Source organism: Nycticebus coucang, chromosome 4 (genome assembly GCF_027406575.1).
Source record: "Nycticebus coucang isolate mNycCou1 chromosome 4, mNycCou1.pri, whole genome shotgun sequence".
NCBI classification, from domain to species: domain Eukaryota; kingdom Metazoa; phylum Chordata; class Mammalia; order Primates; family Lorisidae; genus Nycticebus; species Nycticebus coucang.
Window position 1 is genome coordinate 7,447,543 of NC_069783.1, and position 16,908 is coordinate 7,464,450.

The 16,908-nt window shown below is 39.9% G+C and overlaps 1 protein-coding gene across 13 annotated transcripts in view; it reads right to left on the minus strand.

Moving 5' to 3' along the window:
* KIDINS220 (kinase D interacting substrate 220) overlaps positions 1–16,908 on the minus strand; it is a 121,316-nt gene that overhangs the window by 50,870 nt on the left and 53,538 nt on the right. For all 13 annotated transcript variants that reach the window (XM_053587652.1, XM_053587648.1, XM_053587643.1 and 10 more), the window contains 9 exons: positions 16,514–16,678; positions 15,200–15,379; positions 13,945–14,110; positions 11,657–11,808; positions 4,513–4,802; positions 4,164–4,304; positions 2,641–2,884; positions 2,384–2,472; positions 374–518 (listed from right to left, as the gene is read on the minus strand). In XM_053587652.1, the coding sequence (XP_053443627.1) occupies positions 374–518; positions 2,384–2,472; positions 2,641–2,884; positions 4,164–4,304; positions 4,513–4,802; positions 11,657–11,808; positions 13,945–14,110; positions 15,200–15,379; positions 16,514–16,678 (1,572 nt within the window). The remainder of the gene's footprint in view (positions 1–373; positions 519–2,383; positions 2,473–2,640; positions 2,885–4,163; positions 4,305–4,512; positions 4,803–11,656; positions 11,809–13,944; positions 14,111–15,199; positions 15,380–16,513; positions 16,679–16,908) is intronic.

Sequence of the window (16,908 nt, forward strand, 5' to 3'; positions counted from 1 at the left end):
GTTGCCAACATTTTTATTCAAAATACCATGTGAAAATTAAAATAGAACAAATATAAAATCTGAATTTCAACGTTTTCAATTATAAGTTAATTATACTCAGTTACATAAATGAGCATAAAATTATCTTTATACAAAGAGAAAAATTATACCCTAGATAAAGTAAAAGAGTTTTAAATCAAGTTTTAAAATAATTGTGTATAACTGATAGTTGATTTTCATTATTAAAATTAATACTGATTTAATACAAATAAAGCCGGTATTCAGCAATGTAAACATATAACCACATAGACCCCTTAGTCCTTAGTCTTTGAAATTAAATTGTTTTGTGAATATTAAGACTTATTATCTACAAACAATAAGAAACAAAAGTCACCTGTTACAGAAACAATATTAAGTAACCTTCTCATGGTCTGAGGACTGATGTCACTGAACCAGTCCTCAGTAACCAGCAGCTTCGTAAGATCAAAAGACATCTGCCGGGTGACGGTCCGCTGCATCTGCCTCCTGCGGTAAGTGTCCTGAAACAGCGTCATCAATGAGAAGGGGCCACACTTACATCTGAGAACAGAAGTCTCCTTGAGAAATTAATAGATGCTTATGAAAACAATAAAAAACCCAAACTTTTAGTCAAAGAGGAATATTTATTACATTTTTTTTCTTTTTGCAGTTTCTGGCTGGAGCTGGGTTAGAACCTGCCACCTCTGGCATATGGGGCCGGTGCCCTACTCCTTTGAGCCACAGGCGCCACCCCAAAGAGGAATATTTATATAGTAATGTTGTTATCCCAGAAGCTGAACTTTCTATGGAGTAGTTATAAAGTGATATTAATACTGACTATATCAAAAGCTATGATTTAGCTTCAGATACATTCTGGTTTATAGTTGTATAGTTAAAGTTCAATGCCTTTAAGATTATAAGCAGAGGCCAGGTGCAGTGGCTCACTCCTGTAATCCTAATACTCTTGAGAGGCCAAGGCAGAAGGATTGCCTGAGCTTATGGGTTGGAGACCAGTCTGAGAACAAGACCCCGTCTCTAAAAATTACCAGGCATTGTGGCAGGTGCCTGTAGTCTCGGCTACTTGGGGGGCAGGAGGGCTGGGGCAAGAAAACTGCTTGAGCCCAAGAGTTTGAGGGTGCTGTGAGCTATGACATGAGGGCACTCTACTGCGGGTGACAAAGTAAGATTCAGTCACCGGGAAAAAAAAAAAAGCAAAAGATTATAAGCAGAATTGTATAAAGAGAATTATATTCAAACTCTATGGGGGCTCAATATTTATAGAAACCCTGAAGTAATAGAGCACAGAAGCCTTGTTGTCTGGTGTTTTTAAGGATTCAGCATTTTGATTTTTAGGTTATTTTAAAACGTGACATTCATGTCAAACTATCCTCCCATCTCCATGAGAATTAAAGGCTCTCCTCCCCACTGGTGAGGTGGGCTAAGGAATTCTGTCTCCCCAGAGAAGGCACAGGCACACCAAAGACGTGTAAGAGTCTAGACTGCCAGGAGCGAAATTTGAAATGATAAAAAGTCACACACTCCTCTGGATTTAGTGCTATTCCCTATCATTCCTCATATTATGGTAACTTGGCACCCATACCTGTAAAGGGTAGAAGCATAAAACCAAAATGTCCCTGAAAACATTTTTTTAAAAGTAAAATGTCCAAATTTAATGGTAGTCAACCAGAAAAAACAAAATGCCAACACTATCCGACTTAGCTATCCCTGAGCGGCACTATTATCCCAACTCTCCTGTAAGTGAATGTCTCCCTGTTTATACACAGACAGTTACAAGAACATGCCCTTTTCTTGTTCCATACAGAGAAGACGGGAGAGGACAGGGACAACTCAGCGCTAGCGCTAGAAGAGGAACCCAAGGTGCGTGGGAAGGGCACAAAAATCTATATGTGGCTACAGAAAAAAAAAAAGTACACATCCCACAAACATTAGGGAAGGAGGAAGGCCAGTAAGAAGATAAAGCAGGAATTTCACATACTACAAACCTTTCTCCCTATAGCTATGGAAACAGTAATACCACAACCTGACCAGGAATTGATATAGAGGTTCCCAATCCTGGATGAAAGTACTCGGCAAGACTTAAAATCTCATTCTCAAGAAATTCCATTCAATTGGACTGGGATCTGGAGCAGGACTTAGGCAGAGAGCAGGTAAGTGAGAACAGGGCCCCCTGCCATGTGACATATGGTCATTAGGGCTCTAAGTACAGAAAGTCCCTGAAATACCAAAGCTGAAAGAAATTCAATGATAACATTTTTTATAGACCTAATGCAGTATTTACAAAAGATTATTTAAGTGGCATTGCCTTGGTTTTATTTGCATCCAATAAATAGCAATAGCATACAGCTCAAAGCCAAGGGCTTCTTACCCGTCTATTGAGGGCCGTCTTGCTGCCCAACTTGGTCATCTCCCCAAGGCTATTTTGTGAAACTCTTCTGTCAGCATCTTCCTGTATCCCTTTAAGTATTTATCAAGAGAGTATTATTTATGCTAAAATTCTGTGGTATATGATATTTAAAGAGATGTGAAATATCAACAATTTTTTTTCAAAGTAAAAGGAAAATCACTGTAAAAAAACTATAAAACTATTTCAAACCCAAAGTACTTTAGGAGCTTGACACTTACCTGTGGTATCTGAGCATGGAATGTCCCCATTTGTTGTTGAAGTCACAAGAAACTTCCTTGCATTGCTCAGCCCGCGACTGTTCAGGAAGACGGGCAAGTGAACGATGTTGCGCATGTAGTCATGTCCGTTTATGTTTGAATCACGAAGCACACTACTGAGGTTCTGGTTAATCGCCTTGATGATAATATGTGGGTCACTTGCAAAAATGGCAATGAATGGGCCTTTCGAAAATAGAACTCGGACCTGTGGTAGAACAAATACATAGGTGTGACATAAATTTTAAATTATCTGAAACAGTAAGACAAATCTTCAAAATACGTGTTATCCTTTGGTGTCTGTATTTTTAAAAATAGTATTTCATTTTCATCAGAACTTATTTTATATAAAGGTAAATTTTATTGACAGCTCAATCTGGGTTTGTCACCATCTGACAATGATAAAATTTGCAAAGAAAACAATTGACACTGTCCTGCTTTCAGACGATTACAGTCTACATAAGAGGTAAGTGCACACTGCACTCTGCCCACAGGTCAGTCACTGTTGCTCATAATGTAGCCCTACAGAAAGCTGCTGACGTACCCAACTTTAACAAAAACCTACAAATTCTGCAGGTTCCCCATATTATCTCAGATTCTAACCATAACTATCAGCAAAGAAAAGCTAGAGCCACACTATGGACTTAAGAGATGATCTATTCATTTTTCCTAACACTGCCATGAAGCTAAAATTGACTATTTTTGAGACAGAGTCTCACTCTGTCAGCTGGGTAAGGTACCGTGGCGTCATAGCTCACAGCAACCTCAAACTCTTGGGCTTAAGTGATCCTCTTGCCTCAGCCTCCCATGTAGCTGGGACTACAGGTGCCCAACACAACGCCTGGCTAGTTTTTCTGTTTTTAGTAGAAACAGGGTCTCACTCTTACTCAGGCTGGTCTTAAAACTTCTGAGCTCAGGGCGGCACCTGTGGCTCAGTGAGTAGGGCACCGGCCCCATATGCCGAGGGTGGCGGGTTCAAACCCGGCCCTGGCCAAATTGCAACAACAACAAAAAAATAGCTGGGGGTTGTGGCGGGCACTTGTAGTCCCAGCTGCTCGGGAGGCTGAGGCAAGAGAATCACGTCAGCCCAACAGTTAGAGGTTGCTGTGAGCCGTGTGACGCCACAGCACTCTAGCCGAGGGTGGTACAGTGAGACTCTGTCTCTACAAAAATAATCTTCTGAGCTCAGGCAATCCTCCCACCTCCACATCCCTGAGTGCTTGGATCACAGGTGTGAGCCACCAGTCAAGCTAAAATTATCTAAATCTCGTGATAAATGTGATAAAACATTTATTCTTGCTATATTTCTGTGTAAAGAATGACTGTTTTTGCAAAAGAAAAATCACAACAGGAACAAATGAAAGAGAAACTAATCAAATAAAACCCCCGCTTCCACTCCATTTGAAATACATATATTCAATGAAGTCATGCATCCTCTCAGCTGCCACAACATCACAATGACAAGTTTCGAGATGGTCCCAACGTACAGTGTCCAGCATCTGAAGGACTTTGTCCTGCTCACAGGCATCTAACCCGTCAATGATGACCACCAGCCTTGTCTGATTCTGAGTGAAGCTGTCAATGGTTTTTGCCATCCTGGCCATCAATTCCACCTCACACTTAAGAACCTGCACAAAGTGAAATGCAGAAAGCACTTAAGACATGAGAGGTTTAAACACATTTCTTATCACAGCATAATTCACAATTACAATAAAGAAAACACCCCACTCCCACCCCCACGGGGCACTATTATAAAAAGGAATGAAATAATGTCTTTTCCAGCAACTTGGAGGGGACGTACATCACAATTGTTTCTAACAACCACTGAGTGCTTACTTTCATGAACCCTTCACTTTTCAGTTTGTGTAGTCTGGAGGCAGCATTGTGGAGGCGTTTTCTCTGAGAATTCAGAAGAGAGTCCAGCACTTGCCACCACGTGCGACAGTTCAGCAGAAACGCCAACCCCACTACAGATGCGATGGATATGAGGACAGCATTCACTGTCAGATGTTTGGGGTCAACTCTGAATATGGTCAGAAGAGTAATTCCAGCAATAATGCAGCCAATGACAAAAAGAAAGATGACGAAAGATGGGAGGCAACATGTTTTTTTCCATTTCTTTTTACCTATAATACAACAAATGGTTTTAGCAACTGTTAACGTGTCAAATATCTAGAAAATCCTAATCATTACAGGCAGGGCATCTGAAGAGTCTGATGTTCAAGCTGCGTTTCCTTTCAGTTTGATGAAAACAAACTGAACATTCATCTCACCTTCAACCCTTATACCTGACACACAAAGAAAAAAGAGGAAGGGAAAAGAGGGGAGGCGGAGCAAGATGGCGGCCGAGTAACAGCTTCCTTGCATCTGGGCACCGTGAGTCTGGGGAGATAGGACTCCAGGCATCTCTGGCTGGTGGGAACTGCCTATCATCACCCCTGAGAGGATACAGGGAGTCAGCGAGAGACTTCTGGACCCCAAGAGGAGGACTAAAACAGTGGAAAACCGGCAAGTGGTCGCGCGTGTTCCATCCGTCTATACCCGCCCACAACTGTAAGTTCAGAAGCAGCGAGACTGCAAACCAGAAAGGCCTTACCTGTGAACTGTTTCGGTGTCTTTGGACTTGACACTCAGCTGAACTGCCTTGGGGAGAGCCTGAGCGGGAGTGCGGAGAACTTTGGCCTTTCTCTAGGGCCCCAGTCTGAGCCGCTGAGCCAGACGGAGCTAATAGTGTTTGGCTCTGGGTCACAGGCAGACATTGTGAGCAATCTGCCCCGGCAAGCTCCGCCCTCAGGGTCGCAGAGCTGGAATTGGGTGGGAGCTGGTAACCCAGCGACCAAGTAGCCTAAGGGCAGGGTCTGACCCGCCTTGCAGCCCTAACCCTGGGGGGCAGAGGGAGACAAGTTTTGACACACAGGGTAAGTGGATAGCCACTTCAGCAGTGATTCCAGCGACAAGCACTTCCCTGAGAAAGCTTCTGCTCAGTAAGTGAACAAGTTCAAAGTGCCTTTTAAGTGGGCTGAAGAGAGATTTAGGGTGTCTACCTGCCGGGGTTTGAGAAACTAGCAGCCTCCAGTCGCATCAGAACTGTGATTAACATCTCATACCCCAGAAGACCACGTGTTGCCCAGACAATATTCAATAACATATACATACTGCTTTGCTTTCGGTTGTGTTTTTTTTTTTTTTTTTGGTTTGGTTGTTTTTTTTTGCTTATTTTGATGTTGTGGATTGTTGTTTTGTTTTTTAAGTTCAACCTTTTCCATACAGATCCTTTTTCTTTCTCAATTTTTCTAGTTTAATTATAATTTCCCATTGCTGCCTATTTCAATAATTAGAACTTCATTTTTGTTAGTGTTTCTACCGCTATTATTTGGTTTTTCCAGCCAATTTTATCCCGTAAAGTTTTCTGTTTGCTTGTTTTGGTTTGATTTATAGCATTTTTGTCTTTCCTCTCTACTTGGTAGAGGTGGGGTACTGTGTCTGATCAGGTTAGCAAAGAGCTGCTGACCTCAAGGGAACCACCCAACTGGGCACCCCCAGAAGGTGGGTTTTTTTTTTTTAAGGTTGTATCAAAGTACCCTACTGTACACCTATATTGCTCTGTCTCCCTCTTTCTGTGCCTCTCTTCTTTTTGTCAATATTCCTTTTACCCACCCCCTCTCCTTTCTCTATTCTTCTTTTTTTTTCCTTATCACTCGGTCCTCCTTTCTTTCATCCCTTTTTTGCTCTTTAACCTTCTCACCCTTCTGGTCCTGTAACCCTTAGTCCACAGGCACGAGAACTTAAAGAGCAAGAGGAAGTGAAAGGAAAATTAGAGCAAGGAAACAGATAAAAGAAATCACCCATGAGGAAGAATCAGCAGAAAACTCCAGGCAACATGAAGAACCAGTCCAGAACAACCCCGCCAAGGGACCATGAGGTAGCTACTGCAGAGGATTCCACCTATACGGAAATGTTAGGAATGACAGAAAGGGAATTTAGAATACACATGTTGAAAACAATGAAAGAAAGGATGGAAACAATGAAGGAAACTGCTAATAAAGTGGAAAATAACCAAAAGGAAATCCAAAAACAGAATCAAATCAGAGATGAACGATATGAAGAATATAAAAAGGATATAGCAGAGCTGAAGGAACTGAAACAGTCAATCAGGGAACTTAAAGATGCAATGGAAAGTATCAGCAACAGGTTAGACCATGCAGAAGAAAGAATTTCAGAGGCAGAAGACAAAGTTTTTGAGATAACTCAGATAGTAAAAGAGGCAGAAAAGAAGAGAGAGAAAGCAGAACATTCACTGTCAGAATTATGGGACTTTATGAAGCGTTCCAACATACGAGTTATAGGAATTCCAGAAGGGGAAGAAGAATGCCCCAGAGGAATGGAAGCCATACTAGAGAATATTATAAAAGAAAATTTCCCAAATATCACCAAAGATTCTGACACACTGCTTTCAGAGGGCTATCGGACCCCAGGTCGCCTCAACTCTAACTGAGCTTCTCCAAGACACATTGTGATGAACCTGTCCAAAGTCAAGACAAAAGAAAAGATTCTGCAAGCTGCCAGCAGTAAGCGCCAGTTGACCTACAGGGGCAAATCCATCAGAGTGACCACAGACTTCTCTAATGAAACTTTCCAAGCAAGAAGACAATGGTCATCTACCTTTAATCTACTTAAACAGAACAATTTCCAGCCCAGAATTCTGTACCCTGCTAAGCTAAGCTTCAAAATTGACGGAGAAATCAAATCATTTACGGATATACAAACATTGAGAAAATTCGCCACAACAAGACCAGCTCTACAGGAAATACTTCAACCTGTTCTGCACACTGACCACCACAATGGATCAGCAGCAAAGTAAGAACTCAGAAATTAAAGGACAGAACCAAACCTCCACACTGATGCAAAACATAAAACTAAGCAATGGACTCTCACAAAATAAGACGAATAGAATACTACCACACTTATCAATTATCTCAATAAATGTTAATGGCTTGAATTCACCACTGAAGAGACATAGATTGGTTGACTGGATTAAAAAACACAAACCATCCATTTGCTGTCTGCAAGAAACACACCTGGCTTCAAAAGACAAATTAAAGCTCTGAGTCAAGGGTTGGAAGACAATTTTTCAGGCAAATGGAATGCAGAAGAAAAGAGGAGTTGCAATCTTATTTTCAGATACATGTGGATTTAAAGCAACTAAAGTCAAAAAAGACAAAGATGGTCACTTTATATTGGTCAAGGGAAAAATACAACAAGAAGACATTTCAATTCTAAATATCTATGCACCCAATTTAAATGCTCCCAGATTCTTGAAACAGACCTTACTCAGTCTGAGCAATATGATATCTGATAATACCATCATAACAGGGGACTTTAACATTCCTCTTACAGAGCTGGGCAGATTCTCTAAACAGAAATTAAACAAGGATATAAGAGACTTAAATGAGACCCTAGAACAACTATGCTTGATAGACGCATATAGAACACTCCATCCCAAAGATAAAGAATATACATTCTTCTCATCACCCCATGGAACATTCTCCAAAATTGATCATATCCTGGGACACAAAACAAATATCAACAGAATCAAAAGAATTGAAATTTTACCTTGTATCTTCTCAGACCATAAGGCACTAAAGGTGGAACTCAACTCTAACAAAAATGCCAACCCCACCCAAAGGCATGGAAACTAAACAATCTTCTGTTGAATAACAGATGGGTGAAGGAAGAAATAAAACAGGAAATCATTAACTTCCTTGAGCATAACAACAATGAAGACACAAGCTACCAAAACCTGTGGGATACTGCAAAAGCAGTTTTGAGAGGAAAATTCATCGCTTTAGATGCCTACATTCGAAAAACAGAAGGAGAGCACATCAACAATCTCACAAGAGATCTTATGGAATTGGAAAAAGAAGAACAATCTAAGCCTAAACTCAGTAGAAGAAAAGAAATATCCAAAATCAAATCAGAGATCAATGAAATTGAAAACAAAAGAATCATTCAGAAAATTAATGAAACAAGGAGTTGGTTTTTTGAAAAAATAAATAAAATAGATAAACCATTGGCCAGACTAACGAGGAATAGAAAAGTAAAATCTCTAATAACCTCAATCAGAAATGATAAAGGGGAAATAACAACTGATCCCACAGAGATACAAGAGATCATCTCTGAATACTACCAGAAACTCTATGCCCAGAAATTTGACAATGTGAAAGAAATGGATCAATATTTGGAATCACACCCTCTCCCTAGACTCAGCCAGGAAGAAATAAGAGCTCCTGAACAGACCAATTTCAAGCACTGAGATCAAAGAAACAATAAAAAATCTTCCAACCAAAAAATGCCCTGGTCCAGATGGCTTCACTCCAGAATTCTATCAAACCTTCAAGGAAGAGCTTATTCCTGTACTGCAGAAATTATTCCAAAAAATTGAGGAAGAAGGAATCTTCCCCAACACATTCTATGAAGCAAACATCACCCTGATACCAAAACCAGGAAAAGACCCAAACAAAAAGGAGAATTTCAGACCAATCTCACTCATGAACATAGACGCAAAAATTCTCAACAAAATCCTAGCCAATAGATTACAGCTTATCATCAAAAAAGTCATTCATCATGATCAAGTAGGCTTCATCCCAGGGATGTAAGGCTGGTTTAACATACGCAAGTCTATAAACATTATCCACCATATTAACAGAGGCAAAAATAAAGATCACATGATCCTCTCAAGAGATGCAGAAAAAGCATTTGATAAAATCCAGCATCCTTTTCTAATTAGAACACTGAAGAGTATAGGCATAGGTGGCACATTTCTAAAACTGATTGAAGCTATCTATGACAAACCCACAGCCAATATTTTACTGAATGGAGTAAAACTGAAAGCTTTTCCTCTTAGAACTGGAACCAGACAAGTTTGTCCTCTGTCACCTTTACTATTCAACATAGTGCTGGAAGTTCTAGCCAATACAATTAGGCAAGACAAGGAAATAAAGGGAATCCAAATGGGAGCAGAGGAGGTCAAACTCTCCCTCTTTGCTGACGACATGATCTTATACTTAGAGAACCCCAAAGACTCAACCACAAGACTCCTAGAAGTCATCAAAAAATACAGTAATGTTTCAGGATATAAAATCAATGTCCACAAATCAGTAGCCTTTGTGTACACCAATAACAGTCAAGATGAGAAGCTAATTAAGGACATAACTCCCTTCACCATAGTCTCAAAGAAAATAAAATACCTGGGAATATACCTAACGAAGGAGGTGAAGGACCTCTATAAAGCAAACTATGAAATCCTCATAAAGGAAATAGCAGAGGATATTAACAAATGGAAGAACATACCATGCTCATGGATGGGAAGAATCAACATTGTTAAAATGTCTATACTTCCCAAAGCAATCTACCTATTCAATGCCATTCCTATCAAAATACCAACATCGTACTTTCAAGATTTGGAAAAAATGATTCTGCGTTTTGTATGGAACCGGAAAAAACCCCGTATAGCTAAGGCAGTTCTCTGTAACAAAAATAAAGCTGGGGGCATCAGCATACCAGATTTTAGCCTGTACTACAAAGCCATAGTGCTCAAGACAGCATGGTACTGGCATAAAAACAGAGACATAGACACTTGGAATCGAATTGAAAACCAAGAAATGAAACTAACATTTTACAACCACCTAATCTTTGATAAACCAAACAAGAACATACCTTGGGGGAAAGACTCCCTCTTCAATAAATGGTGTTGGGAGAACTGGATGTCTACATGTAAAAGACTGAAACTGGACCCACACCTTTCCCCACTCACAAAAATTGATTCAAGATGGATAAAGGACTTAAACTTAAGGCATGAAACAATAAAAATCCTCCAAGAAAGCATAGGAAAAACAGTGGAAGATATTGGCCTGGGGAAAGACTTCATGAAGAAGACTGCCATGGCAATTGCAACAACAACAAAAATAAACAAATGGGACTTCATTAAATTGAAAAGCTTCTGTACAGCTAAGGAGACAATAACCAAAGCAAAGAGACAACCTACACAATGGGAAAGGATATTTGCATATTTTCAATCAGACAAAAGCTTGATAACTAGGATCTATAGAGAACTCAAATTAATCCACATGAAAAAAGCCAACAATCCCTTATATCAATGGGCAAGAGACATGAATAGAACTTTCTCTAAAGACGACAGACGAATGGCTAACAAACACATGAAAAAATGTTCATCATCTCTATATATTAGAGAAATGCAAATCAAAACAACCCAGGGATATCATCTAACCCCAGTGAGAATGGCCCACATCACAAAATCTCAAAACTGCAGATGCTGGCGTGGATGTGGAGAGAAGGGAACACTTTTACACTGCTGGTGGGACTGCAAACTAGTACAACCTTTCTGGAAGGAAGCATGGAGAAACCTCAAAGCACTCAAGCTAGACCTCCCATTTGATCCTGCAATCCCATTACTGGGCATCTACCCAGAAGGAAAGAAATCCTTTTATCATAAGGACACTTGTACTAGACTGTTTATTGCAGCTCAATTTACAATCGCCAAAATGTGGAAACAGCCTAAATGCCCACCAACCCAGGAATGGATCAACAAGCTGTGGTATATGTATACCATGGAATACTATTCAGCCATTAAAAAAAATGGAGACTTTACATCCTTCGTATTAACCTGGATGGACGTGGAAGACATTATTCTTAGTAAAGCATCACAAGAATGGAGAAGCATGAATCTTATGTACTCAATTTTGATATGAGGACAATTAATGACAATTATGGTTATGGGGGGGGAACAGAAAGAGGGAAGGAGGGAGGTGGGTGGGGCCTTGGTGTGTGTCACACTTTATGGGGGCAAGACATGATTGCAAGAGGGACTTTACCTAACAATTGCAATCAGTGTAACCTGGCTTATTGTACCCTCAATGAATCCCCAACAATAAAAAAAAAGAAAAGAGGAAGGAACGCCCACCCTGAGTATCTTCAGTCTTGAACACTCGAAAAAGCCTGGTTGCCAAGAAGCCAAACTCTCGTTCACAAGCATCCGAGAGCGTTGCGATCATTTCAGCCAATGAAGTCTCTCCACCAACGCTGGACAGCCTGTTGTAATCTGTGAACAGAAACCTTGTAGAAAGAACAAATTAACCATTACTCAGATAGCAAGTAACAAAAATCTTTAGTATTTCTCTATCATTTACCCTATTATTTTCTTTATATCGCTTTCAAATTATTTTTAAAATTCAAAGCAAAGAAAAAAATTCATAATTACATCTTACATACTTTTCTGGAAAAAAACAATGACAAAAGTTCAACGTGGCAGAGTTCTATGAACTCATCCTCACTAAGAGGAGAGGGGACAAAGGCAAGACAGAGCGGAGATCTGGAGCATCAGACACCATCAGATCGCACAGTACAGTGACTAAAAGCTCGTACCATGTCCCAATGTGGCCTCAAAGAGTTGAACAAAGAAAATTTTCTAACACCAACTGAAAAGATTACAACTCTGAGAAAATATTAATTATAGTCATTAAAGAATTTCAAGCCCAGTAATGTCATTTAAAAACTCAAGCTTTAGAAAGTCTTATTTATAGCTTCAACATCTACCAGAGATTTAGAAATAGTTGTAAAATATTCTTTTCACAGTTGTTCTTCAAAATAATGGTATTTTTAGATTCTGGGTCTCTGAATCAGTATTATTTCTGTATGAGTTCCTTTCCTCCTTTCATCTCTAAATGAAACTCTCATCTCAACCTAGGAGAAAAGCATTGCTTTCAAAATACCTACAATCTGAGGCCTGTATTACAGGCACAGTGGCTCATGCCTATTATCTTGGCACTCTGGGAGGCAGAGGCAGGTGCACTGCCTGGGTTCAAGAACAGCCTGAGCCAGAGTTAAGACCTCATCTCTAAAAATAGCCAGGTGTGTGGCAGGCACCTGTAGTCCCAGCTATTTGGGAGGCTGCAGCAAGAGAATCATCTAAGCCCAAGAGTTTGAGGCTGCTGTGAGTTGTGATGCTATAGGCACACCACCAGGGGTAACAAAGTGAGACTCTGGTATCACATGCACCATATTGTGTGACCTTGAATGATGCTATTTTATTCTAACTTTCAAAAACATATTGTCTATTAAATTTTGAGTTTTTCTTATTTTCTATAAAATTATTTCTGCTAATTATTTTCTCCTATCTACACATTTTCTTTTAACTTTTTCATTTTTAAATCTTTTTCTTAATGCTATATGCTATTACTTGTAAGCTTTTCCTTTTAATTTTCTCTCATATTCAGTTTTGATATTTTATCTAGTTTGGACTATTTTCATCTTAAATTACACATTTTATCTCCTAATTTAAAAATTCCTCATCTTGGGCAGCGCCTGTGGCTCAGTGAGTAGGGCGCCGGCCCCGTATGCCAAGGGTGGCATGTTCAAACCCAGCCCCGGCCAAACTGCAACAAAAAGAAAATAGCCAGTCGTTGTGGTGGGCGCCTGAATCTCTGCTGAGGCAAGAGAATCACATAAGCCCAAGAGTTAGAGGTTGCCGTGAGCCATGTGACATTATGGCACTCTACCCAAGGGCAGTATAGTGAGACTCTGTCCCTACCAAAAAAAAAATTCCTCATCTTTTTGTGTTAATTTTTTGCTACTCTCTATCAAACTTCTTTTGCTTGAATTTTTTTTCATTTCACTTTCCTCTAGGCCCTCCACCTTTCCTTTGCTCCTCGACTTAAATGCTTATCACCTTTTTTGCTTTCTCAAAGATTTCCTATTTAATATGAGTAATACTCTTTGATACACAAAAGAATTTCCAGAGCTGAGGAGAGAGCAGCTCAGCTACATGCTTACGTAAGGAAGGGCCCCGGTCTCCACCTGGAGCTCCAAAGGCCCAGGGCTGGTGGCAGGACCCCCACCTTCAATCCAGTCCTCTTTTAAAGTGTGTTCCAAACGATGGTAACATGGGGGGGGGGGGGGAGAGGGCCGGGTAGTAGCTTATGTTCAAATAAAATTTGACAAATAGAAGTTAAACAGGTTTCTTTATGGAAAGGGGTCTCTGATCCTTTAATACACAAGAGGCAGATAAGAGGTATTTCCCAAATGTGTTTGACCAGCACGTTTTTTTATTTTCATTTTTTCATAGAAAAAGTTCCAGAGAGCAATGTTTTTTGCAACATACATTAAGAAATGATGAATTACAAACTTCTAAAGTGAAAACAATGTTTTGCTGACTCTTATTAAAGGTTACTTCTGCCAAAGGGACCAACCCACCTCACGGGTAAGGCTTTAGTTGTTTGCTCTGGCAGTTCAGGCGGGTTCACGAACATCAGTTTGAGGAGGAGCTCCAAATATCCAATATGTCTTGCCAATCTAGTGCTGAGGACCCAGGCCCAATTCCAACTCTCTCCTTCCCTTCGTCCACCAAAGTAAATGACAACTGAAAGTCACAGTTGTAAAAAATAATCCAAAACAGTCATTAGCCAGTTTCTTTTCTCCAAACTTACATAACTTTTTGTGGTCCTCATACTACTTCCTAACTACTTCTCCAAGACTTCAGTAACCTCCCATAAGACATAAGAGGAAATGGGCGGCACCTATGGCTCAGTCGGTAGGGCGCCGGCCCCATATACCAAGGGTGGTGGGTTCAAATCCAGCCCTGGCCAAACTGCAACCAAAAAAGTAGCCGGGCGTTGTGGTGGGCGCCTGTAGTCCCAGCTACTAGGGAGGCTGAGGCAAGAGAATCGCTTAAGCCCAGGAGTTGGAGGTTGCTGTGAGCTGTGTGAGGCCACGGCACTCTACCGAGGGCCATAAAGTGAGACTCTGTCTCTACAAAAAAAAAAAAAAAAAAAAAAGACATAAGAGGAAAAATAGAAAATAAACTGACTTAACTCTAACCTAAGAAACGTAATCAGAAATAAACTGCCTTATACAGAAACATATTTGTAGTTGGGACCCAAATGCAAATGACTGGGTTTGTCATTATTTGCAACTGGTGAAGCTACCAGTTCCTCTAGTAGGAGAGCTATTTCTATTCTTGCAACTGAAGACACCCTCAAGAACAGGGATTATATTTTTTTACTTTGCTGTTACATAAAATAAAAATTAGAGCTTGGTCAAAATGCTCAAGAGCATGCCAGTGACTGTGGAGCCTTCTTTTCTGGAAAGATTTAAATTTAAATGATTAATTAACATATAAAAGGTTACCTAACAAACTCAAACAGTGTAACCTATCATTTTCACCCTCGTAGTAATCTGAAATGTAAACATATTAACATATGAAAGGGTAAGTGTAATAAATCAGAGCCCTGCTTCGATATTTACTAGTACACTAGTTTAGATGCTATTCCAGTCAAGTCCTGGACCATGTTTCTCTAGGCCAATTTATAAAACAGCAAAAAGATCAATTTTCTCACCCACTTATGAAAATCACACACAGGTTTTCAGGGACAGATACAAATAATATTTTAGTTAAATGAGTCTTGACATTCCCTCCATTTTATAAAAAAGACAAAAAGCAAAGACTTACTAAAGAATATATATAAGAGAGCCAAGAAGCTCAATGACACTGCTATGCCAAGATTTGGGTCAACCGTGAAAGCAAACAGTAAACCAAACCCTCCACAAAGCAGCAGGGTGAGAAATACGATGAGCCATGAAAATTGGAAAAGAGGTTCAATCTGCTGCCCTGCAAAAGTCTTCATTTCATCTGAAAGAGAAATTAACATGAAAAATATTATTTCTACTTTATGCAAGAAATACAACTTTTAACTCAATTTACAATGTTCACATTTTCAACATAAACATTTATTGGGCACTTATTAGGTCCCCAGATACAACATTGCTACTTATGTACCATCTTAACCCCTGTTCTCTTGCCAAATGTAAACATCTCGTTCCCCAAGGGCACAGCTACCCCTGTATTAAGCATTCCCCTGCTTCACACTGAGGATGCACAAAATCGCTTTTTCTATTCTTTCATATTTTCCCTCTGTCAAGATTTTGATTTTTTTGTGTGTGTGGTTTTTATTACACAGAGAACAAGGTATTGATTCCATATGCAAAAATGAAAACAATACTCTGTCTTCAAACTACATATCTCCACCATTCCTCTCTCCTCTCCCTCACCTCTTCTCCCTCCAATCACATTTGAGAATACTGTTGTTAAAGGTGTGCACTGAGCCCGAATGAGCCCACCTCATCAAGTCATTCTTTGTATAAAAACATGGGGAAATTTTTACAGGCAACACTGAAAATTGTCCTTGAAAATTGAGAAAGATTTTGCCAAGCAAAAAGGGATGTGCTACTTCCAAACTACTTCTCCGAGATTTCAGTTCACCTCCCATAAGATACAAAAGGTATATGAAAAATGGAAAGTAAACTGACTTAACTCTAACCTAAGAAACGTAATCAGAAATATAATGGCTTAAACAGAAACATATCTGTAGTTTGGATCCAAATGCAACGCGTTGCGTTGGGTGGAGGATTGGGGACAAGTTGTCTTAGAAGCTCCCAGTAGAGGGAGCAACTCCAGAAAAGTGTCTTGTTCTTGCAAGAGCAAACAGCCCTCTGTGACTGCAGCACAGCTGGGTGCCCACCAGAGGTGGTGCTGGCAGGTGAGGCTGTGTGAATGGACAAATTTGTGGGGGCCTGGAAACTCAAACTTTTCTTTTAGAAAGAAAACTCAAATGACCACGTGGAGGTTCAACCAGAGGACAGTAAAACCATAACAATTCACATCAGTCAAGTGTGTAGCACACGCACACTCACACAGAAAGCTTTGCCTTTTTCTTTACTTCAGAGAAAGTCCCGGAGAAAACTTTGTTATATATACAGACTTTACCTTCTAGTTTCTTGAGTAAGAAAGATTTCCCACTTCCCCACTGTGCATACAACCCCACACAGATGGGCGGCTGCATGGTGGGCTCGCTGAGAATGTCCGCCAGGGCACTGCTGTATAAATCATAACCAAGCATGTCACCATCTGTTTCAGTAGGAGACAAGTGCCCTGTAATTGGAAGGATGAGAATCCTTACATTAAACAGTGGCATTACCATTAGAAAGTAAGACCCATGCTCCTTTCCACTCAAAAAGAAAAAAACTTATTTTAAATGTTTAGACCTATAATTAACATATTTCATAGAAATGTAGTTACCTATTGATTATAAGAGATCTCATTTTTATGTACAAGAAAAAAATCTGCTAAGTTCTGACACCATGCTTTCTTATTAATTACTT